At 34.8% G+C, this 25,687-nt stretch overlaps 1 protein-coding gene across 1 annotated transcript in view; it reads left to right on the top strand.

Annotated features, from left to right (window-relative positions):
- Window positions 1-25,687, top strand: part of fat4 (FAT atypical cadherin 4) — a 98,526-nt gene that overhangs the window by 41,569 nt on the left and 31,270 nt on the right. Inside the window, exons 2-6 of the mRNA XM_006629160.3 lie at window positions 9,783-9,914; window positions 12,728-12,989; window positions 13,368-13,718; window positions 16,995-17,917; window positions 18,910-19,084. Of these exons, the coding sequence (XP_006629223.2) occupies window positions 9,783-9,914; window positions 12,728-12,989; window positions 13,368-13,718; window positions 16,995-17,917; window positions 18,910-19,084 (1,843 nt within the window). The remainder of the gene's footprint in view (window positions 1-9,782; window positions 9,915-12,727; window positions 12,990-13,367; window positions 13,719-16,994; window positions 17,918-18,909; window positions 19,085-25,687) is intronic.

Below are 25,687 nucleotides of genomic sequence, written 5' to 3'. Positions count from 1 at the left end.
CTTTTCTTGCAGAGACAGTCCTCTTATTAAAGTTTTAATCGTGTTTCCCTCCCACTGACTAATCCACAGGCATTCACCATTCAGAGCTCTAGCCCCCCTCTACACCCAGACTGTGAGGCATGTGGTAGAAATCAGTTCACACCTAGACAACCCTCGCACTCTATCACAGCGTTTTAGCTGCTTTTACTGTCAAAATATGGAAAACACAAATGAAATGATGCTGTAGTGTTTAGCTCTAAGGATATTACATTGTAGAAATGAACAAATTCCTTTCTTTCTCTATTGTATATTGCAAGTTTTGAGTATTATCTCAACACACTGGAAGAAAAAAAATAAAGATTTTGAGCTATCACACTGTAATGTATATGTAATGACACAAGTTCTAATGGGATGTTCAAAGGTTATGCTCTTTTGTATACCTCTAAACTTCTTTCCAATATTTTAACATGTTAGAATAAGCAAAAAAGGATTAATTATAGTTTCAGATTTCCTAGGTTACCAGATTACACATTGAATTTCCATATGCTTATTTTCCTTTTGTTGGTTTATTTTAATGTGAGTTATTAATCCAAAAGTAATGGTGGAAACCATAAGTTACATATAGGGTAGTGTTTTGTCAGATAAACAGTACATTGTCCACAGCTTTTCATACATTTTGTAACCTACAAAGGAACTAGTAAAGATGTATTCCATGCTGAAAAGAGAAGAAAAGAAACAAAATGTTTCAGCTGTGGAGCCTTCTTTGGGTGTGGACTCTTTTCAGCATGGAATAAACCTTTACTTGTTCCTTTGTGGCCTGTGCGTGCTGACGCAGCTACCTACGTGAACTATTTTGTAACCTATTGCACTTTCTTAATTAACACGCACACACATTAAATTACAAAATAGACTTTTAGATTATTAGACCAATGCATTGACTTTCTCAGGAATTTCTCAACAATTAGACACCAGCCCAAGGACACATGTGGAAACTATGTGGAAGTGCTTTTAAATGTTTGAAAAAATTTCCTGTTTGTAAAATGACTTGAATTCTTATGTTGTGTATGTTTGTATATCCTATTTTTATTCTTTTTGTATCCAAAGGACAGTGTTAGAAGATGGTGATGAGATTGTAGTGTGGTTCACTTTGATCTTTAAGTTAATCATTCCCTTTCTTGTGTACTGAAGATGACTGTATCCAAAAAAAATATAACTTATTTAATTTCCATGTAAAGGTATTCTGAATTCCAAATGTTCTTCTTGTTGTGGCTATGACTAGCTGGACCTCAGTTTTAAGTCTTGATAGTTGTTCAGCAACAGTTTAACATCAGTGCATATTTGTTTATGCTGGTTGTCGGGACATTTTCATTGTTTACAAATATGTATAATATGTGAACCACAATAGTAACTTTGGCAGTCAGATGGCATTAAATGTTATGGGATTCCACTGTCATAATGTTCAAAATATGTTTGTGATCAGTAAATAAAACCCCATCTGAGATCAGTAAAATGAAATTCTTAACTATCTTGGTTTGAATTGTTCTTGGGAACAAAGAAAGATTATGAAGAGACAGTAATTGTTCTCTGAAAATCATACTTTTAAATCAAATACATTACATCAGTTAAAATGTATATTTTCTTCTTCTAATAAGTATTAATAATTCTTTGGCAAAATCTATACTGTAATTAATCTTGTAAAATCATTTTGACATTGTAGGGGAGGTATCTTGCAATATAGCTTTATTATAAAAAAGTCAAGTTCTTCAATTAAAATAAATGAGTAAAAACATACCAACTGTGTAAAGCACTAAATTGCTACTTACATATACCAGAATCTATCAAACTAAAATCAGTCTTGCTCAGTTGCTGTTATCCTTGGTCCTCCAACCTCTATGCCCTTTGCTCTCTGTGATTAATGCTTTCCATTTTTCACTGACCCACCATAATGCCTAAACCAACTTACAGGAATTTACAGAACATTGTCTAACTCAAGATACTGTAATCTTCTGTTTCAGTGGATTACAATTGGCTTCAGGAAAGGTTATCAGAAATGTAGCTTTTTTAAGTATCTTGTTCTTAAAATCCTGTGCAACATTTATAGGACTGACAGTAGCTATCAAACAGATGCTCTATGTTTTAAAGCCACAGACCTTTTTTTTCCTAATAGTCTTGAACTTAAGCCCACCAAAGTGAAAGAGACAAACCTTGCATCCCATTTACTGTATGTAGTTGGCAGTTCTTTTCATTTTTCACATAACATCTTACAATAATTTAATACACATTGTAAAGTATAAAATGATTTAAATAGTTTATAAATATACCAAAGATAAAAGTAGAATGGATAATTTTTGCAGTATGATTAATTTTTTGTGTAAAACAAGTGTTTTGCCTGGATCAATTTCGTATTTCAGTTTCGTACATGGCTAAAAAATAACTTTAGTCTACAAAGTAATTCCAGATTGAATTCTGCACAGGATAAACTCACTACACACAGCAGCTGAAATGCTTCTCTGAGACGTAGTGATTCTCTTTATTAAAACCACTTGTCCAGTGTTGACTTTTTCTGCATTGTTGGTTACATAATACGAGGTGCTTTGTGATTGTCCACAGGCACTCTGAGGGAAGATTTAGACTAAGGGAGGGAAACTTATCCTCACTTTTTTTGACACTGGCTTCAGCTGGCATGACTCCAGCTTTGTCTGCTCCTCAGGCTTTTCCACATCCCAGGAAGGATGCGTTTGTATCTCTAGAGCGCATGTTGCTGATGGGTTGAAAACGTCTTGTGGTCTAAAATTAATAAATGTAATTACCTTTGTCTGACAAATCAAGCTAATTGTGATTGCATACGTGTAAAAAACATGGACAGCAGATAATTTATTTCAGAAGCATTGGTTTTATTATTTGCTTATGTTTGCCTTGCTTAAAAATGGAGCTGAAATGGTACTTAGAATTGTGTGTTTGACCTGTGAAACCCAAGGGTGCTTAAGCTAACATCACCATAAATCTTTTGGAAAATGGCTTGACATTATATCTAAACAGTTAAATGAGTAAGGGAGAAATGAAGGAGACTGAAGATGTGAAATAAAGATGGTCTTTGTCTTCAAGTTTGAGTCAAGGGGAATCAATTATCCTGCAAACACAGTCATATTACTGTATGTGAGGCTTTTATTTTTTTAGAGATATGTTAGGTCATCAGTCAAGTGTGCAACATTTGTGTCACACACTTTTAAGTTAAGCAATACACACATAGTTAAGTGATGCCCTTTTATGGTCTGATTGGTGCCTGTTAATATATACATTCATTGAGGAGGAAAGTTGCCTTTTCATTCTGTGACTGCCATATCTCAGAAGAAAAACAAGTTATTGTATTGTTTCGTGTTCTTTTATATTCCTGAAAAGTCCCATCGTGTTTATTTTTGAATGTTTGTATCATGCCACTGTATATAAACTGTAGCCTTTGCCTTTGTTAAAAAGCTTAAAACAATTTGATGCAATTAAATGCAGTTTTAATATGTGTGTATACAGTATATATGTATATTCACAGCATTCTTTGTTTCATAATGCAGGCTCAATCTGTGCACTATTTCTAAAAGGAAAATAATGTAATTTAAATATTTAAACTGCAATATACAGTAAATATATATATATAATTTTACTCATTTGGCCATTAGCACTCTGACTATAAACAACTGCTTAATTGAAAAAATGAATGTTTTTTGCTTTATAATATAAACAGAAGAAAATACAACAACCTACAGTATAGGTCTATCTGTTTTGCAATACTTAATTAAAATGAATTCGTTATGGAACCTAATAACGTATTCCTTTGTACCGTGGTAAATGGTTACATTCTGCGAATAATTAGCTACCTGAGGGGTTAGATTCTTTGGCCAGTCTGTGAAAGGAAAGTCAATAGAAAACTTGGCTTCTGTGTTTACAAAAAATACGATCAATATGAACATTATTTATTCCATCCATTTTCTATCTTACAATTCAGGGTAGTGAGGGGACCAGAGTCTATCTCAGTATGAAACGTGCATAACGCAGGGTACACCCTGGGTGTGATGCTAGTCTCACTCAGGGCACACACAGATGTAGACATCCACACACCTTGGGCCAATTTTCCCAGTAGCCAATTAGACAATTACTGTAACAGTGTCTTTTGACTCTGGGAGGAATCTGGAGTGCCTGGACAAAACGCATACTAACATAGGGAGAACATACAAACTCCATGCAGATAGCACCCCAGGTCTTGAACTGAACCCAGTCTCAGTGCTGTGTGGCACAATGCTAACCACTGCACCACCATGCTGCCCACGAGTTCTCAGATAATTATAATCTTATTTTAATATGCCTTGGTTCGGTTAATCATTCTAAAACATGCACTAATGAATGCAAATCTACACCTTAATTACTTAAGCAATCTAATTGTGCTATTTTTTTAGATCTCTCCTAACTCTGTTGAACAAGAGCTAACATGCACCTGGAAAAGCCATTGATTCTCTGTTATTTTTAATGTTACTTGAATACAAATTTATTCATTGTCTATATGTGGAAAGTTAATACAAATTACTTACAGAAGTAAACATTAAAGATGTTTTAAAGCACATTACATTAACGTTATACCCAGTGACTGTCACTAAATGGTTGCAGCAGATGACTGTGTAGACTATGCATTCAAGCAATGATAGTATCCCTTAAGCTACCAGGAAGGTGAACAAGAAAAGGTACAATTCAACCTCAGTTATAAATGGAAAGAAGATACGTTACATTTTCAATTTTAATGGTAGTCTGTCAGTAGATCTTCTGGTTAATCTCTCAAGGTCAGGCAGGCATGCTGTAATTTTTTTAACCCAGACCCACACCAGATTTCTCTCACTTCCAGAGGTTTCTAGAACACTCCCAGTTTTCTCCTTCCACATAAGCCTTGTCTTATTTTTGACCATGGTTTGCTTTGCATGAAAGCCTTAAGTTGCAAATAAATATGTCACATGTCAAAGACAGGCCAGGAATGTAACTTTAAAAGCATATGTTTTCATGGTTTTAAGACTGAGTTTGTTTGCTGGCATTAGAATTTTTTTTTTTTCACATTTTATTTGTAGCCAATGTCTGAGTCACTTTAGCAGTAACGGCCTTTGGCTTTACACTGTAATGAAGTGCAATATCTGTAACAGATGATGTGAACCATAGTTCCCTCTACATTAATGCCATCTACTCACTTAAATATTCTTGCAATTTTTTCCACAGAATATTTTAAACAATTTCTATTCATTTTAAGTCTAGTTTTAAAAAGGAAGTCTGGAAAATAAATTGCTTTTTGAACTAAAAATAAATGTTATGATCAGTCTGCTACTAAATAGGTAGCATAATACTTGACTTTGATATGCAGACATTCAAACTCAACCCACCAGCAATTTATGTTTTAAGAATAAAACCATCACATTGTATCCAAAGAGTTTGATGGTTTGGTTTTCAATGGACTACATTCATTCATTCATGTATAATGCACATTCCTTAAACTGAAATTTTCTTTTTATTGATGTACTGGAATGATATATAATGTATTACATTATTACTACAGTTATGTACTACAATTATTACATGTACTGAAACTCTGGACACTTATTTCTGTACAGTAGTATTTGTGAAGAATGCTTACGTATTTAAAACAAGAAGATTAATATGAATATAGACCAAAAGAGCTTACTTGGAAGAAAGGGAGGTTTTAAATAATGCACCTGATATTTATAATGAATTAATTTATAATAATTATATAATGTAATTTTTATTTAATTATATAATTCAGATTTTCAATTAATCAGCCTTTGTTGATCCACTGTTGAATAAATGTCTTTCATTCTTACTGATTTGATCTTGCCATCTTAAAGAACTTTTTCCTGGTGGGTTTTGATCTCCTGAGTTCCAGTTAAGTAATGTATTGTCTTAGTGCAAGGGTGATCTGTTCTGCTTACTGTATAAGGTCTTCTGATAATAATGTCCCTTGTTCTTGTTGTCACTTTAACCTATTAAATTATTCTAACTCTTAGTAGCCTGCAGTTTCTGCATTGTTTTTTGAATCAATGTCCAGATTTCATATTTATAAGTTTGCACAGGTATCTCACATATGTCAAAGATTTCCCTCTCATGTCACAACAAGATTTTAGATAGATACTTTGTTGTCCACTGCTGTGGAAATTTGTCTTTGGCTTCTCCCACAGTAGTAAAAAAACACTCAAGCAAAACATCTCCATCTGAATCATAGTTTTCAACACCACTCCAACCCGTTATTGCTGTGCTTTTTCTTTAACACTTTAGCTTTTCTGTTACTGATATCTTATAGTTCAGATACTCTTCAGTTTTGGCCTCTTCTAACTCGATGCATTTAGTTTACTTTTTCTAGAGAAGTGCATGTAAATGTTTTGTAAACCATCATTTTAGTTTGTGTAAGGTTAATTTCTTGTTCTGCTCTGAAAATGTGAATGCAAGTAAATTGTCTTTCTACCTGCAGACAATCCATGGTATTCAATCCGCTTTGTAATTCTAGTTAATTCCAAATTATTTTGTTGCTTTTTTTTTCTTCTGTAGTTTTGCAACCTTATCATATCCCTTTATTTTAACAAATTAAATTAAATTTGAGGGTGTAATAAGAGTACTGGGATATGAGACTGAACAGCATTTTCTATTTGGTCTGTTTGTTTACTATAGGAATAAAATTTGGGAATTGCTCTGGCCAGGTAAAGTGATGAAAGTCTGTGTTAAATTCCTCAAATGAGTCATACAGTACATTGTCTGCCTAGTGCCTAGTTATTTCACAAGAGATTCCTACTATTTTAGCCAGTCAATGAAATCCTTAGATTACCAGGTAGCTCAGTTGGTAGAACAGTGGCCACAATTAAAAAAAAAAAGATAGGTGAATATAACTACTAACTTGCTTTGTTGCAGAAATCATAATGTAGATAATTAAAAGTCTGACACTAAAAGATTAAAATATGTCATATTAAAACAGTTCTGTTATGGGATTATAAAGAAAAATATACATTAAAAATTAACAATGCTCTGGTAAATTTGTATTTAAGGATTGCAAATCCAGATTTCCCATTTAAAAACAAAGTAATCTACAAACTTTAAAAAAAAAAGTTAATACTGTAAATGCAAAGATATTGACCATATCCAATATCCTAGCATGTCCATTGTGCTTCTTACAAATAGAGTTAAAAACAGTTATCTGCTGTATATTGTAAAATTATTGAATGCGTAAAAGTATTTTCCAAAGAAACTGATACTGTAGTAGGAAGCAGGTGTCTGCTTTAATGGCATAGTCAGGTTAAAGGTGGATCTGAGGACAAGAGGTAGATTTAGGGCCAGTGGATGCACTTTCATGTGATATAATTGTTTGCTATGAATGTAGGCTGTCATTAAGGTTTGAGGCTTTTTAAATACTTCAGTTTGGAAAACCCATTGCATTTTTCAATATAGGGAGATGTACTCTAATTCATTTGTGATTGTTCTGATAAGAGTGATATGTAAGTGCTTTATCACCATTCAAATTAAAATCTGTCATATTTGGCAAGATACTGTCAACACATTGAAAATAAAGTGGAATAAAAAGCAAAATCAATATTCCTTTCACCATCTTAGGCATTATGGTTGACAATGCAAAGATATTACCTGTTTCTGAATCTTTTATATGGTATAAATAATGGAACTACAGTGCTACTGAGCAGCTGCACCTTGAAACTGTAGCAGGTGAAATGCAATAGTTTATGTGTAAACCAATGTGTTTCACCTCTACCCACCTGGAGTGTACATTCTGAGTGACAGGTATAGTATAGAACAAGCTCTCTTCATCTTCCACTGCCCCTGATCTTGCTCCCTTTTAGCTATGAATTTTTCACCATGCTCTTTGAAATGAATATCTCGGGGGAGGATTGGTAATATAAACTAAAACACAAGGCGTAATTATTTCTCATAAACTCACTTCTCCTAATTAGTTTTGTTTGAAAAAAGTGCTGCATTATTTACACATCAAGAGGACAAGAGAGTAAGATAAATATTCATTGTATATTGACTTTGGATGCTCTCTCTGCACTTCTAGCTGTTCTGAGATTATTTCTGCATTATACATGGATTTTGGTTTGTAGTAGTCCAATGCAAATCTGATACATCTTCTTCCATAATTATGCTCATTAAAGATAGCCACATCCCATCTGAAATAAAGACTGGAAGAATCTGCATTAAGTCTATCATGAAAATGATTAAATTTGTGCATAACTGTTCACAATATGGGTGACCTTTTTTTCAATTTTAGTTTTAACTACTCCATGAAAATATTTTTTTCAAAAATATTAAGGAAAATAAATTAAAGTATGCTCTAGGATTCTAGATGAAACTTCTGTTTAGGCTTTCAAAATAGCTCTCATAGACGTGCTTGACACATTTGTTAGAGAAAAAAGCATTTTTTCAATATTTTTCATTTTCCAGAGCTGACTGCATAAGTTGAGACCATGTACTGTATGTTGTAAGTCAATTGTATTTTAGTCACTCAAGTAACATTTTGCACTCTGTTTTAGATCAATAATCTACAACAGATTTAGATTAATAATCCACAACAGATCAACTACAATAATTATAGTTTTAAATATTCTGATGTTTTTATACCAGCAGAAATAACATTTTAAATGAGAAATGAGGGTATCTGATCTGCATATAAAACATTTTAACACTTGAAAACATATTACAATATAATTAAATAATAAAATAAATGAAAGCAGAGTTATTATACTATTTTAATAACTTGATAAGAATGATACTGTCCCTTAATTAATTAAGATGACCTAAAGTACAGACTAGACTTAAAAGTTTGTCCTTTCGGGCACTTAAATAAAAAAAAAGATTATCTCCTTGGTGGTCCTACCAATCTGAAAGTCTATTGTCTATTTAATAAGTACTTAGGAAACCTACTGTTTGTTTGAACATTGTCATTGTGCACTTAAGGCAGCTGTTTTTTTCCTATAAAAAATGTCATTTACTGCCCAGACAAACTGGAAAGTACAAGAAACAGCACTAATGTTTCAACATAGTATCTTTAAAGGTCGGAATTACTGTAATCAGTGACAGCAATGATAGGCAACATTGTGCATAGACCTTTCAAACACAGCGTCTTTTATTTATAAAGCCCATAAACAATAAATGCAGAAAAATGTTTGTTTATGTTTTGAAACTAGAGTTCCCTAGTGCTTTAAAAATGTTTATTTACTTCAAGAGACATTAAGGGATAAAATTAAAAATTCAATAACCTCATCACCAAATGCTGTGATTTTGGGTCAGTCACTAATGCATAAACATATTGTAAGGACTTTTACACCGTTTCATCTTTTTGACTGACAGCATTTAATGTTTGAATGATGTAACTTAAGCCTTTGGCAGTCCGACATCACATTTGGGAATAGTTCTGATGGTAGATCAGTGGATGTAATCCAATGTAAACTAAACTTTGATCACTGGAAATCATTTAACATCAACTGCTCCAATAAATTGTATTTATGCTTTGGAGTCCAACATATATAAATACATTATTCAGTTTTGTTGTTGGAAAAATGAAATGTTGTTTAAAAAAGTAAGCCTTACTTTTGTAAAATTTCCATCACCCACATGTTTATAATCAAATGATATACTAGATATTAGTAACAGCTAAATGCTTTGTGATAGTGAGAAGTGTAAGAAGGATGTTTTAAAAGTTCTTAAGCACTACACCAGGCATTTTTTCTTAACAGCTCTTGTGATTTCTTTCCCTCTGTTCCCAGGTGGAAATAACACTTCAGGATGTCAATGACAACCCACCTGTGTTTCCAACTGATATGCTTGATGTAACAATTGAGGAGAATATTGGAGATGGATATAAGATAATGCAGTTAACAGCTACAGATGCCGATGAGGTATACATTTCTCTTTAAATCTAATGCTACCTCTCTCAGGTCTTCTTTAATGGTTTACCAAGACCATTTTCCTTGTTGTATCTCTTAGTAAAGTTTTGAAGAAGCATGTGTACAGTAATATAATAAAGACTTGATTTAAAGTGTCATTAATGCAAGCATTAGTATTTGTGTAGATCAGTTAAGATGTTTAGATTCAAAGGTTAATGGCCCAGACCAAATATGCTCTAAGTGTATATCCTTTGTCTATCCACCTAAGGTGAATGTTTATTATTTTGATGTTTTTATAACATGCAATTCTTGTTTTCTTTCTGTCCCCTTTATGGAATCTGTAATGTTTCATTCCATAGTATTTCAACCATGGTACTTTAATTGAGGCCTGCAACTACAGTTTTGTATTAGTCAGTTTCTTGTACAGTATCCTGTAGTTTCACTACTCTCACTACTCTCTTTATTACTAGTCCTGTGCTACTTAAAACAGGTACAGTTAATATGTCTAATGGTATTACCAGTCAGGGTCTGTGTAATTAGTACTTTAAATAAAAATAAAAAATTTAAAAAATAATCTTCTACAGAAAAAAATAAATAAGGTCTTACCCAGCAAATGTATTTTGCAATTTTAAGACACAAACGATTGTTTTTGAAAAACGTAATTGCTACAACTAAGCAAATAATATCCAAATTCTTCCAGTCTGTTGTTACCCGAGATGTCTGGAGGCCACAGTGCAAGAAGATCAAGATGAATAAGCAACAATCGAGTCTTCACATTGTGTATATAGTCCCCTCGCGTCCATTGTAGTTCACATTACCTCATTGACTTCATTGTAGATTAGAAAAAGACTCCATCTTCCAATTCAGCAGGATGAGGACATAAAATCTACAACAGAGGGAAAATTTTGAAGCCCAAATGTCTCACAGGCGTATAGTTATTAATCGAGCCAACAATATGTGAAGGCTTTCACAAGAACTAAAAAATGAAGGCCACTGCAGTAAAAGATTAGCAAAGAAACTGCATGAGAGTATGTGCACAAATTATTTACAGTCATTTAAACGGAGACAGATTTTATTACTAACCCATTACCTCACCACTTGCTGAAATTATAATGTAAGAAAATGCAGTGTTGTTTAATGCATTAAAGTGAATTCACCAGTGAATGGTAAGATACAGTTTACAGATTACTTAGACCAACTAAATCATATGACGTTCTGTTATTTTTAATCTGCATAAATAAAACTAAGTTTGCAGAAGTAGTGGGTAAGGTGTCACAGGGGGTTCTTACTGTAAGTTTCTCAACTCTGTTTGATGAGACCATAGCTGAAAATGATTTTCTTTCATTAATTGAAAACCACCATAGACTTTGGATATTTCCTTGGTTCTGAAACAAAATGGTAGCCATCAATGAGAATGGAGACTAAGTTAAATATAGTACCTTTAAATAGCCACTTGTGTTCTTAATTGCAGTGTAGCATAATGTACCATTAAAAACCTTTGTGAATTGGAGTTAATAATCTTATTATTAGTTATTATTAGCTGTTCTTTAAGTGCAACATTTATCGCAATAATAAGAAAGAGATTTATCACACATTCATCATACATTGTTTTCAGATCCCTAGATCAATAGATTATCCTGCATTGTCACATTGTCACTGTTACATATTCCAATAAAAATAAATATGGCTTTTGTCACATTTAGAAGTAGTGTATTATATATTTTTAAAGCATAAATAGCTTCAGGACAAACTCCATTAACCAAATTAATGACATCTCTTTCTAGAGTTGTTTGTCTGACTCTAACATATAATCGGTAGGTATTTCTATTTAACAGGAAGTGAAAATGATCAGTGTCTGAGTAAAAGTCGGGGAATTAGTCCATTTCAAAGCTGATCAGCAAAAGATTTCTTTGAACTTTACCAAATGCATTAATAGGCAGACAGTGTATATTTCCTATGGGAGGGTGTCTGCAATATTCAAAGAAATGCCTTTAATTTCCCCTGGGCTTTTGCAACCACCATCCTGGTGACTGATGCAGTAACCAGACAGATTGAATGAAGAGAGCAGAAATGTCTACACTGAATAGCACAATACATAATTTTACTAAGATGTTAAATGCACCACAATACCCTATTAAAACGTCTCATTCTTCTTCATTGTGCACTGTTTCTTTTGAAAAGACTCCAAAAATGTCTTTATGGAACATTTTTAATTATTAATAAGATAAAGAAGATGATCTGTGTTAAACTTTTTTTTGCAACACAAAACACTTGTTTGTATAGCTGGTCTTTATTAGACATTAGACATGAAATGAAAATAAGGAATATCCAAACAGGCAGCACAATAACCCCACAATAAATCCAAGATCCTTTAGTCCTTTGCAATTCCTGACGTACTTATGTTATAGTTATCTCTCCATTTTCTAACCACTTTATCCAATACAGGGTCATAGGGAGAGTCAGAACCTATCCCAGCCAGTGGATTCCAATCCATCACAGGGCAGACACAAACACAATCACACCAGGGCCAGTTTTTCCAGACGCCAATTAACCTTCCAGAACAGTATGTGTGTGGAAACCAGAACACCCAGAGGAAATCCATGCAAACACAGGACGAAATCCATACAGATAGAACCCCAGGTCTATAATTGAACCCAGGGCCCCAGCACAGTGAGGCAGCAACGCTAACCACTGCGCCACTATGGCACCCTCACATTTGTTATGATAAGAATAATTATGATTAATAAAACTAATATGATTATTAGTTGCTTCTTTTGCAGAATAAAAGTATATAGAAAACATTAAGCATTTCATTTTGTTTCCAGGGACCAAATGCACTTGTGACGTACACAATAATAAGTGGAGCAGATGACAGTTTCCGCATTGACCCTGAATCAGGAGACTTGATTGCCACCAAACGTTTGGACAGAGAAAGGCGGTCAAAATATTCACTGCTGGTTCGTGCAGATGATGGCAAGCAATCTTCAGACATGAGAGTAAATATCACAGTCAGTGATGTAAATGACCATACTCCTAAATTCTCCAGGAATGTTTACTCCTTTGACATAGCAGAGGACACAACACCAGGTAATATCAAAATAACTTTATTATACAGCTTACTTATATGTATTTTTTTTCAATACAATAATAATAATGAAAATTCTGCATGAAAAGCACTTAAATCTCAATTTCATCTTTCATGCATTAATGGAGGTTAGTGGTATCATGATATACTACTGTATATGTAACCAGAATGCGTTCCCCAGACAGACCTCTATTTTATGGATTGTACCTTTCAATTCTTGATCTACAGTACATTCTCAGAAGTGCTTTAAGGTAATAATTTGTCCAAAGATTTGGGACTTCCCTCATATGGTTTTTGTAAAGGAGTCACTGATATACTGTACATTTCTGATACAAATAAACACATCTTTGTGAGAAAATGTATCTGACTTTGCCCATCAGGTTCAATAGTGGCAGCTATCCTTGCTAGTGATGCTGATTCTGGCATAAATGGTGAGATCACATACTCCTTGGAGGAGGAAGATGAAGATGGAGTGTTTCTCTTGAACCCTGTGACTGGCGTCTTCAATGTGACAAGGCCTTTGGATTATGAAGCCCAGCAGTATTATGTCCTCAATGTTCGTGCAGAGGACGGGGGAGGCCAGTTCAGCTCTGTGCGAGTCTACTTCAACATTCTTGACATCAATGACAACCCCCCCATGTTCAACTCCACATCCTACAGCACGTCTGTCATGGAAGACCTGCCTCCTGGCTCCAGCATCATCACGATCAAAGCCAGTGACGCTGATGATGGTATGCTCTTAATAGCTGAAACTTAGAGACAGATATGCAAGTAGAACAATTTTTCTTAACTTTTCAACTTGTCTTTTTTATATCCTATAGAGTGGTACAGTAGATTCATTAATCATTATGTATTGTTGTTGCTTTCCGAGCAATGTAGATAAGCACCTGATTCTGATGGGATTCTGATTTCACCCTAAGATAATTTTTTAACCATTACTTATGGCTATTGTGATATACAAATCCTACAGATTCAGTTATACGTAGCAAAGATAATATACTCTACCTCCATTCATGATGCAGTGACTGCTTCTGGGTTTATTTAATTTTATTTAATTTCTAATAATTGAGTTGAAAAATAATAATTGCGTCTCATTATAGTGTAATTGTGTTTACATCTATTAATGGGACGAACTGATGTGGCATTTCAAAGTTCTGTGCGAGCTTTATTTAAGACAGACTGAATTCAAGCACACAAAACTGCTAAAACATCTGTATTACTTCAAATACCAAACCACATGAAAACCAGATTATAACATCTGTGAACCTTAAAACTGTAAGATAAAAGTGAACACACATTGCATAAGTTTATTACTTTTTAAATGAATATACCGTCTCCCTGAATTACACTTCATATTCTTTGTTGTTTTGACAGTCCTTATCAGAAAGTTGTTTCTTCAGTAATTATTAAATATGTAGGGAAACAGTATTTTTATTAGTCTGTGATGTGCAGTGGGATTTCATGCAAAACTGAATGAAGCCCAACAAAACAGTTGGCTTCCAGTACATAGCCAATGTTCTATGATACAGGATTATTTTTGTCCTTAACATCAAGAATGAAAAAATAAATCTTATGTCAATGTACAATAAAATGAATAGAGGTTTCATTTTGATTTAAATAATCTGTTGAATAGAACAATTGTCTTTTTCTTCATGATTGTAAAGGATGGAAAGGAAACCCACCTCTTTAAATGTTTTTCATATTATAGAATTACTTTGAAAACCAGCTAGTCAAATTATACTGACCAATGTTGGAAAATCTGCATGCCCTGCTAAAATTAGTAAAATGCAGTAACAGTCCTGCCTTGACTTCTGTTTGATAAGCAAAATAATTCCATACAACAATTTGAATGAACTTCAACATCATTTTGTTACTTAATTTTTTTACTTCTCCTCAAGAGAAGCTTGTGGATTTAGATAAATAATGCCCACATTTATTGCTGTGTATCATATCATTGTAGGGAGCAAGGCCTTTCTTCTTGTATCTCCTCCCCACTTGTGTCTGCACATACTGTACTACCGTTTTTAGTATGTCCAAGACCAAAAAATAGTGATTGTTTTCAACCACAAAACACTATTGTTATAGCTTCCTGAACCTTAACCTTACCAAGCAGGGCAGTAGTTCCTATTGTAAATATTGTGTGATAATGGAATGCTAATATTATAAGTAGCCTTTGATAAGAAATTGTTTGTGTGTGGGAAAAAAAAAATCCATTGGAGGAAGTTCCTAGCTCAGTTCTTCAAGGACTCCCAATGTGCACTACAGAACTAAAATTTAGTTAAGTAACATATATAAGAGATTTCTTTAGTTACTTCTTAATATCACAATAATCAAGCTGTAAAAATATCAATAAACAGAATGTGAATTATGTTGTGTATACTATATGTATCATATGCAATACTATTTCATTTATAAAGAATGGTGAAAAGTATCATTTGATCTAAATGTTTTCCACATCTGAATTTGTTCATATCATATTCTCCAAAACTATTCCCTTAAATGTTTTTGAAGTTTTAGACCATATTCCCATAATTTCCATATCAATTAACTTTTTTTATTTATTTCACTTGTTTGGCATTTAAGGAATAAGAAAAAACCCAACTGAAAGCTGTTGGGTTTTAATATGTCAACATTAATTTGCATGATCTATACCATATGCACAATTTGTATGCAATCGTCTATGGAAACTGAGAAGTTGTTACATTTTAAATTGAAAATCCAGAAGAGCTATTCCTTGCGTCAGACGCCAGCAGTACATGTCCCCTGCGTAAAAAGAAACCATGTCCAAACTTACTTTGAGATTTACTTACTTTGTTCAAAAACAATTTATATATGTTCACGATACTGTAGACATTCAACAATAACAATGTAAACAAGCTAAATAAAGCTCAACAAACCATACAATTGAGCCCTAATAATCCATGAACTAAAATGGTTATTTTACTCTCACAGATTAACTAAATTCCAAAAGCATATACTGTTTAGAGGAGCATTTTCTTATAATTTATTTGTTTGTTTTTTTGCAAATTTATCTGTAGCTCCTTAGATAATTATTTTAGTGGCAATAAACTATGGTGCTTCATCAAAATAGTGTCCAATGACATAAAGAAGGAATTATCAGGAAGTGTATGAGGAACGCAATTAATTGGATTTAATTCAATTCAATTCAACTTTATTGTCATTAAACTTACACAGGTGCATAGTCTAATGAAAAGTGTTTCTCTTAGTCACTCAGGTGCAGTATATAAACAGGACAGAAGATAAGACAATAGACAGTTACACAATAGCAATAACAGTAACATGTAATAACATAACAAAAATAACATGTAATCAAGTAATCAAAACTGTGCAAAATTCCGCAAACAGAGAAAATATAACAGGACAAAAACAGTGCAAGGTAATTCTTGGAACAGTGCAAAAAATAGTATTGTTAAAAGTAGTATGGTTAATTAATAAATATTAAATATTATTATGCCTGTTACAGTTTTACTGGGCTATTGAGGGGACAGTACAATTTTGGCTTACATGTGTGTGTGGTGGTGTAGGAGTACAGTCGTTGTGGGTACAGGAGGATGTTAGGAGAGATTATAATAAGGTGGAACGGAGTGGGGGCGTCACCAACTTGACAGCTCTGGAGAAGAAGCTATTTTGGAGTCTAGTTGTGTGCGACTGGAGTGACCGGAACCTTCTGCCAGATGGTAGGGGAATAAACAAGTTATGACTGGGGTGAGTGGGGTCAGACATAATTTTGGTGGCTTTTTTCAATTAAAACTGGCATTAAGATGTGTGCTGTAGGTATACAGTATTTTCCTAAAAAAAAATTTTTTTTAGCAGAATCTCTAGAATATTTTTTCTTCTGAAAAATTATTTTAGGCTTTGGTTTCTGTCCTGACATGGTCCACATCAAAGCTTCTTGTCTATATCATTTTTATTTTTTTGATTTTTCTGTGAGTATGAAGTTCATTAATAATGATGTATAATATATTTCTTTGTTTTGTTGTTTCTAGGTCCTAATGCTCAAGTGATCTACAGTATTGCTTCAGGTGATCCACTGGAACAGTTCACCATAAACAGTGATGGGGTTTTGAAAACCAGGCAACCCCTGGATAGGGAGACTCAGTCCTTTTATAACCTTGTAGTCAGCGTTCATGACCTGGCACTTCTTCCAGTGTCAAGATTCACCAGCACAGCCCAGGTCTCCATCATATTGTTGGATGTGAATGATTGCCCACCAAGCTTTACTTCACAGAAAATGACCTATATTCAAGAGAACACCCCTGTGGACACAGTTGTGTTTACAGTCCAGGCCATTGACTCTGACAGTGGACCAAACAGCTACGTTGAGTTCTCACTTCTCAATACTTTAGGTAACAAGTTCAACATCGGGAACATTGATGGAAAAGTTAGACTTACAGGGGAGCTTGATAGAGAGGAACTGTCTAACTATACATTGACCATAGTAGCCACCGACAAAGGAGAGCCACCACTCTCTTCTTCAATGGATGTCACAGTTATTGTCCTGGACGTCAATGACAACACACCCAGTTTTTCTCAGAATATCTATGACCTGGAAATTGCTGAGAACACACTGACTGGAACAGACCTGATCCAGGTGTTTGCAAATGATGCAGACAAGGGAACTAATGGACAGATTCGATTCTCAATTGTGGGGGGCAATGGGAACTCTGATTTCAGGATTGACTCTGTCACTGGTGTAATTTCAGTTGCTAGGCAGTTGGACCGGGAGGTTGTATCCTCATATTCTTTGGTGGTCCAAGCATCAGATCGTGGAAGCAGCCCAAGGACTGATAAAGCCATGGTTAATATAGAATTACTAGATGTAAATGATTGCATACCTTTCTTTGAACTCTCCCCTTACACCGTAAGTGTTCAGGAGAACATGAAGAATCTACCACATACTGTTTTACAGGTTAGTACATTTTTGCCTCAGTTAATTCACTATTTCCTATTTGTTTACAATGCTTCTGCAATACATAGTTAATTCTGAATTTGATTAAAAAGTCACATCAATAAACTTCTAGATTTTTAAGACAACATTCCCAGTGAAAATGGTAATTTAGGGAAATCAAATTCCTGTAACTAAAAATAAATCTTCTGTATGTTGCTTATTAATATTCTCTGTGCAATATAATGTATAGGTTTAAAATATGTGTTATCTATATAGTATAGCTGCCACCAGCAACTAAGAACTTTGACATACAGTACAACTATATTGTTTATATTAAACTAGCCACTCTATTAAATCAAGTGAATAATCTAAGAAGTACAGTCCACCAGATGCTGAAGGCAAAATAAAAGTGAGTGTCTGGTCTCTATATACAGAAACAGATTACTGATTAATTGTAGTATTGTGATAATTACATTTGGTGAAGTAATGAACACAAGGGGAAATTGCTGCTTATAAAAAGAAACAAATGAAGTTAACATTGTGTGTTAACTAACTTGCTTGTGAGTCTGAACCATCTACCAGCAAAAGTTAGGAAGTCCCATAGAAGTAATTTCTTATTAGACAGCAGAGAATTAACAATCCAGACCTATAAAAGCCCTTAGTAAGTTATGAAACTACCTGTCTCTTAAGACAAAGGTAAAATAAATGGTCTTTCCTTACCTTTACCTAATGAAAATAAGCAGCAGCTGCTGGCCTGGGAGCTGGGCCAGCGTCCATGCTTTTACACCACACAAGAGCCCTTCCAAGCTCTAACATGGCAGCTATCCTATGTGTCTTGGTAGCAGGAGTCTAAGAGCTCATGTTGCTTGTGAAGTTAGTAATGAGGTCTGTGGTGCAAAGATTTATGTTCCCAATACAGCCAAGGGGAAGGAAAGAAAAGAAAAAGAACACAAGCAACAATATTTGCTTTGTTAAGACATTTCTTTTCATGTGTTTATTTATAATGTCTCAAGGTTGTCGCCCGAGATGACGACCAGGGATTGAACAGCCAACTGATATATACACTTACAGGTGGGAATGAAGAACGTGCCTTTAGCTTGTCTCCAAGTGGGCAACTGAGCCTTATACAGAGCCTCGACCGAGAAGCAAAGGAAAAATATTCATTGATAATTACAGCCACGGATTCAGGTATGGTCGGTTTTTTAATTACATTGTAAACTATTCTTAAAGCTGATTTTTAACCTTCAGTTGTTTTATATCGGTTGATTATTTTTCTTGTAGAGAAATAGAATGTAATCACACCTATGTTTCTAAATGTATTCCTGAGGAAAACTGCATTAAGTTGGCAACTGCGTTTTCCCCTAAGCAGCAATACAAAATCAAGTTCAAAGGAAATAGTTCTAGAACAGCTGGTAATATATAAACCTGCTATAATATGGTTTACTCTGTGGATATACTGTACCTTGCTTTGTTTACAGTATATCCTCTTCCAATTTATTACATTTCTAGTTTGCTTCATATAGTCCTTGACCAACCTGATATGACTTTCTGAAAAATATCATATGGTCTTTTATTGAAGTTTTCACACTTCATTTCATGGTCTCTTTCAAGGCCATATAAAAATGTATCTTGCCTATTCATACATTTATCATCAGAAATAATTTTAAATTGCAAGCAAAAGTTTACAAAATTAATGACCTAATGTCCTTGTAAGGTTTTTGAGTTAACGTCTGAAGAATAACTGCAATTTATGGCCACTACTAAATAATGATACAAAAAATACCTGAGCCAGTGGGGTTACAGACCTCCATTAAGGTTTAGTGAACACTGTTAAAGGGAGAAACTAAAATAGCCTGTTTTACATTTGGAAATTGGAACATTCTGAACCCAAATTCAGTGGGTTTGGCATAGAAACTGTATTCCTACCCATTAAATGTTCCACTTAATTCCAAAATGGATTCCACATAATATAAATGTATTCTACAGTTATATTCTAAGTGAATTCTATGCTTCTCTAAGTCACACATTTTATGCTGCTATGGACATAATTCCATTTTCTGTTTGAAAGATTTTATAAATGTCAGTTACTCGATAAGAATAAAGACATTTCATGTCATTTTATAGCTTTCGTATCATATCCTGTGCAAAAAAAAGCCTAACATGGCTCTCGACAATCTAAACAATTTTCGCCCCATCTCCAACTTACCTTTTCTTGAAAAAATTCTAGAATGCGCTGTCACATTTCAGTTACATAACCACCTCTTGGCAAATAACCTTTTCGAACCCCTCTAATCTGGCTTCCGTCAACTTCACAGCAAAGTCACTAACAATCTTCTAATAGCTTTTGATTCTGGTTCTCTTTCTGTACTCATCCTTCTTGATCTCAGTGCTGCTTTTGACACTGTTGACCATAACATCTTACTTTCTCATCTTGAAGATTGTGTTTGGAGTTTCTGACACTGCTCTAAAATGGTTCAGGTCTTACCTCACCTATCACTGTCACTTTGTCTTTCTTAATGGGTATAGGTCTGAAATTGGTCTTGTTAAATCTACGTTTCCACTTTGTCAGCTTTTAAGATCACATGGCCTCAGCTATCATTTCTATGCTGATGGTACTCAAATATACATCCATACCAAATCTGACACTGATGTGGCTGTCTGCATTCTATCTAATTGCATCTCTGACTTAAAAACTTGGATGACTCAAAATTTCCTTCATCTTAACTATGACAAGACTGAAGTCATGTTTATTGGCACCCCCCATCATCTTTGTAAAGCCAATCCTGTAACCTTATCTGTGGATAATACAGTATTTGAGCTTCAGTCTAAATTGAAAAACTTGGGGGTGATATTTGATTCGACCCACATGTGCAGCATATTGTCAAAACATCTTTTTTCACCTCACAAATATCAGCTAGACTACGCCCTATGCTATCACTAACTGTGGCTGAAAAGCTGATCAACACATTTGTGTTTTCCCGAATTGACTACTGAAATGCTCTACACGCTGGGGTATCTAAATCTACATTGAACAAACTGCAGTATGTCCAAAATTCAGAGTTTTTGCACTGGAGTTCTTGACTGGCTTCCTGTCAAATTCCATTTGGACTTTAAAATCCTCATGCTCACCTATAAGGCTCTGCATGGCTTGGCACCTCAGTACCTGTCTGAACTATTATCGCCCTACTCCCCACCTTGCAACCTTCACTCTTCTAATTCTGGTCTCCTAACTGTCCTCCAAGCCCGTCTACACTGTATGGGTGACAGGGCCTTCTCCTGTTATGCCCCCAAGCTCTGGAACTCTCTCCCCAAGGATATCAGAGAGTCACCTTCTCTAAACTCCTTCAAATCCAGACTCAAAGCCTTCTGCTTCAGGAGAACCTTTACTTAACTGGTTCCATTCTTTACCCCTCTTCTACTACTATACTTAATACCGCCATCCGCGGTCTCCTCTGTGTATCAATTGTGTTTTATCTTGTGTATTCCTTCAAATCCAGACTCAAACCCTTCTTCTTTAGAAGAGCCTTTACTTAACTGGTTCCATTCTTTACCCCTCTTCTCCTACTATACTTAATACTGCCAACCACAGTCTCCTCTGTGTATTAATTGTGTTTTATCTTGTGTATTCTTTTTGTTTTTTGTTGTTGTCATTCTGTTAAGCACTTTGAGAAGCCACCTTTAAAGGCGCTATATAAAATTAAGTTTTTTATTATTATTTTTATTATTATTATTATTATTATTATACATTTATACTGTAAGAAGTAGATATTCTTTCCCAAGAGTTTCTAAAACACAGAAGTAAATTCACAAGGTTACATTTTATCAATCAACATTTTACCAACATGCAAAATTATCTATCGCATTGCGTATATTCATGATACACACAGGCCTTTCATTACTGGCAGCAAGATTATATTTCTTTTGGCCCTTAGCAATATAAATCTGAAAGTGGTATATACTGCATGTAAAATATTACAATATAAAAAAACAGCAATCAGTGTGCAGTATGAATTACTCTCTAATATTTTCCTGGCATTTTTAAGGCTTAGACAGTGGGGAAAGGATTATCCCATTCACTACCTGGCACAAACCTCCACTACATACACAGCATAAACTAGTAGTAAATCAGGACTTTCTGTATATCTTTTTAGTCATGGAAATTTCAGATAGGTCCCTTTTTGGAAAAAAAGGAAAAAGAGAACAGTATCACAAACAGGGCAGTTGTATTTATTGATTTATTTTTATTTTCGCTATACTGTATGTTTGACTAAGAATGTTGTTGCAATAATACATTTCATATACTGTATAAATCTTACTTAGCAGAACCTGGGAGGCACAATGTTTTTTATAACATAAGTCTACCATACTTCTCCAATTGGTACTGCAACATGAAATGTGTCATAAAACCATTTTCTAAAAACTGTACATGGTTTTGATTTGTGTATAATAGCTTCTGGCTGAAAAGAACAGAATTTGGCGTGATTTTGTCATTATTTAGAAATACTTGTTCTGACTGAATGTGGCGCAAATACAACACACATAAAGGTGTTTTACAAGAGGCTTATTCTTAAGAAACTTGAAAACAAAGACCTTTGCAATGGAAAGTTGTTGGCAGGATTTCTGAGAGAAAGCAAGGCCATGAGAGAGATAAGAGAACAAGTAACAGGCAAGAGAGGTAACATCTGGATCCTGCTGCTTGCAAACTAGTCTTTGGATACAAAACACAAAATCTGGGTTTCTTTAATAATTGTTGCATATTCTTGCTAAATAGAACTACATCTCTACAAGACAGGATAGATCACCACACCACATGGATGAAATTTTTCAGTTTTTGATATGCTGTATTGTGACGTTAGGAGCCAGAGTATGCTATTTGCACAAAGGATTGGGTGATATGGAACAAACTACCTAACTGTTTTGCAGACGCTGATGCCCTGTCTTATTTTAAGAAAAGGTTGTGTTAGATGGACAGAAAGCCCTTCTCTCAATAGTAACCTATCTTATTTTCTCATGATAATGTATATCCTGTTCCTTATTTTTAACTGAACAATATCATCATCTGAGCATTCTGTAACCCATTACATGATTAATAAACAATGTTTAGTGAACAATGAGAAACATTTTAAGGTTGCCACAAATACTTACTTGTGTAGTATCTCTGAATTATCTTCCTCCTCACTGGCCTTGCTTGTTTTCATTGTTTTTCAACCCAGGGCTAAATAACAATGAGTTTGTTTGACAGCAGAGACGCACAGTCAACAGCTAGATAATGCAATTTTACGTTTTAATGACTAATATTGTATCCTAATTACATGGTGTAAAACAACTAAAGATCTTTTTTCTGAAATGTTATCACTAAAGGGCATTAACATGTCTCTGTTGTAAGTCTGTGAGTCACACTTGTAGGTCACTTTACGATTTCAGTCCCTTAGAGACATTGGGCATGGTCCACAAGTTTCCTGTCTCCCTTTGTTCCAGTTTTTCTGGATATGTTCAACAAATAAAAAACAAATAAATGTTCAAAATCCATGTAAAATTGCAATTCAATTTTTCCTTGAAATGCAAGCTACAAACCATTAAAAATATATATCATGAATATGAATCCAATATCCAGAGGAATGCAAAAAGTATGTATTATTTTGTTGTCTTTTTAAAGTGCAATGAGCTGTATAGCTTGTTTGCAGTCATGATACAGCATTCAGTGTACAGCATTAAACATAAAAATAGATTATGTATTTAACAAATTGTATCTTGTTCATTAACGGGATGCAGAGGATATTAGTTTAGACTTTAATTTCTTTAATTTTTCTTTTCATTACACCGCATTGTTGTTCCTCTGTCAATCTGTTGTTATTGGTAGCACTTCTGTAAAGGTTTATAACAATCTGACAGGAGAGAGGAAGGTACTGCTGTTTGGCAAACAGCCAAAAATAGTACATTTTTTTTATTGCTTCCCTCCCCCCTTCCTTAAATCTGAAATACTATGGAAAAATATTAGCACTAACACCATCACCGGTACTTTCAGTATTGGTTGAATTGAAACCTGAGCTTGTCGGCTAGTCTGCTAAGGCTTCCTGTGTTCTAAGCCTAGTGGGTGGAAAAGGCATGGTCTTGTGGCAGGGAAGGCCTGGGTATGATACTGTCTTGGGATACAAACTGTGTGAAGTTTGTATGTGTGTGTCTGTGTGTTCCTTGTGATTGACTGGTGTCCTATACAGGGTGTAATAATAATAAGAATAAGAATAATAAGAAGAATAAGAATAAGAATAAGAATAATAATTGCTTACACTTATATAACTCTTTTCTGGACACTCCACTCAAAGCGCTTTACAGATAATGGCGACTCCCCTCCACCACCACCAATGTGCAGCATCCACCTGGATGATGCGACGGCAGCCATAGTGCGCCAGAACACTCACCACACATCAGCTATCAGTGGGAAGGAGAGCAGAGTAATGAAGCAAATTCATAGATGGGGATTATTAGGGGGCCATGATTGTTGGGGGTCAATGGGAAATTTGGCCAGGATGCCGGGGTTACACCCCTACTCTTTTCGAGAAACACCCTGGGATTTTTAATGACCACAGAAAGTCAGGACCTCGGTTTTATGTCTCATCCGAAGGACGGCGCCTGTTTACAGTATAGTGTCCCCATCACTATACTGGGTCATTAGGACCCACATGGACAGCAAGGTGAGCGCCCCCTGCTGGCCCCACTAACACCTCTTCCAGCAGCAACCTTAGTTTTTCTCAGGGGGTCTCCCGTCCAGGTACTGACCAGGCTCACACCTGCTGAGTTTCAGTGGGTTGTCAGTTGTGAGTTGCAGGGTGATATGGCTGCTGGCATGGTGATGTGGCTGTGTAGTCTTCTCTTGTACTCTGCGCTGCCAGAATAGGCTCCGGGTCCTTTCCCTCTTCACCAGAAATCATCAGCATTCCACAACTGAATGAATTCATATTTCTATCTATTTTCTCAGGGGGTCTCCCGTCCAGGTACTGACCAGGCTCACACCTGCTGAGCTTCAGTGGGTTGTCAGTTGTGAGTTGCAGGGTGATATGGCTGCTGGCATGGTGATGTGGCTGTGTAGTCTTCTCTTGTACTCTGCGCTGCCAGAATAGGCTCCGGGTCCTTTCCCTCTTCACCAGAAATCATCAGCATTCCACAACTGAATGAATTCATATTTCTATCTATTTATTACTATTTCAGTTGATTGTTTTATTTGAAATTGTGACTACATGTGAATGTGGAATTAATCAGAAAATATATGTATGAGCTACAGGAAACAATGTTATATTGCTCCTCTTATTAAACCACTTTTGTTTGTTGCCAGCTTTAGAAAAAAATAAGCGTATGTTGCATGTTTAAAGATTTCACATCTTCTTAATATTGTATAAATCACTTTCTTTGGTATTGTGATATGCAGTCTAACAGCTGCATGTGTTTTCTGTGAATTCATGGTTTTCTTTTAAGATACGGTTAGATGGAACCATGATTAATCTGCTCCTTAATCACTTAAGCAGCTTGTACCAACTCAGACAATTTACTTATTATTTTAGTGAGTGCGCAATTTGGAGGTTAAAAGTTAAGGGCTTAAAGAGCGTACCACATAGATGGGTATTTATGGTGAATGTCATCTTCTCAAAATAATTGCAAGGTGCCATTTATTACAGCTATATTTTCCTCTTGATTCATTTAGCATCTTTTTTATGCAGTACATGCAGAATGTAATGCCAGATTTGAAACTAGGTTCTCTCATGAAAAAAACACAAAATGTCAAATTTCTATAGCACA

Source organism: Lepisosteus oculatus, chromosome 1 (genome assembly GCF_040954835.1).
Source record: "Lepisosteus oculatus isolate fLepOcu1 chromosome 1, fLepOcu1.hap2, whole genome shotgun sequence".
NCBI classification, from domain to species: domain Eukaryota; kingdom Metazoa; phylum Chordata; class Actinopteri; order Semionotiformes; family Lepisosteidae; genus Lepisosteus; species Lepisosteus oculatus.
Note: the sequence above shows the minus strand (reverse complement) of the source record. Positions and strands in the feature narration are given on the sequence as shown.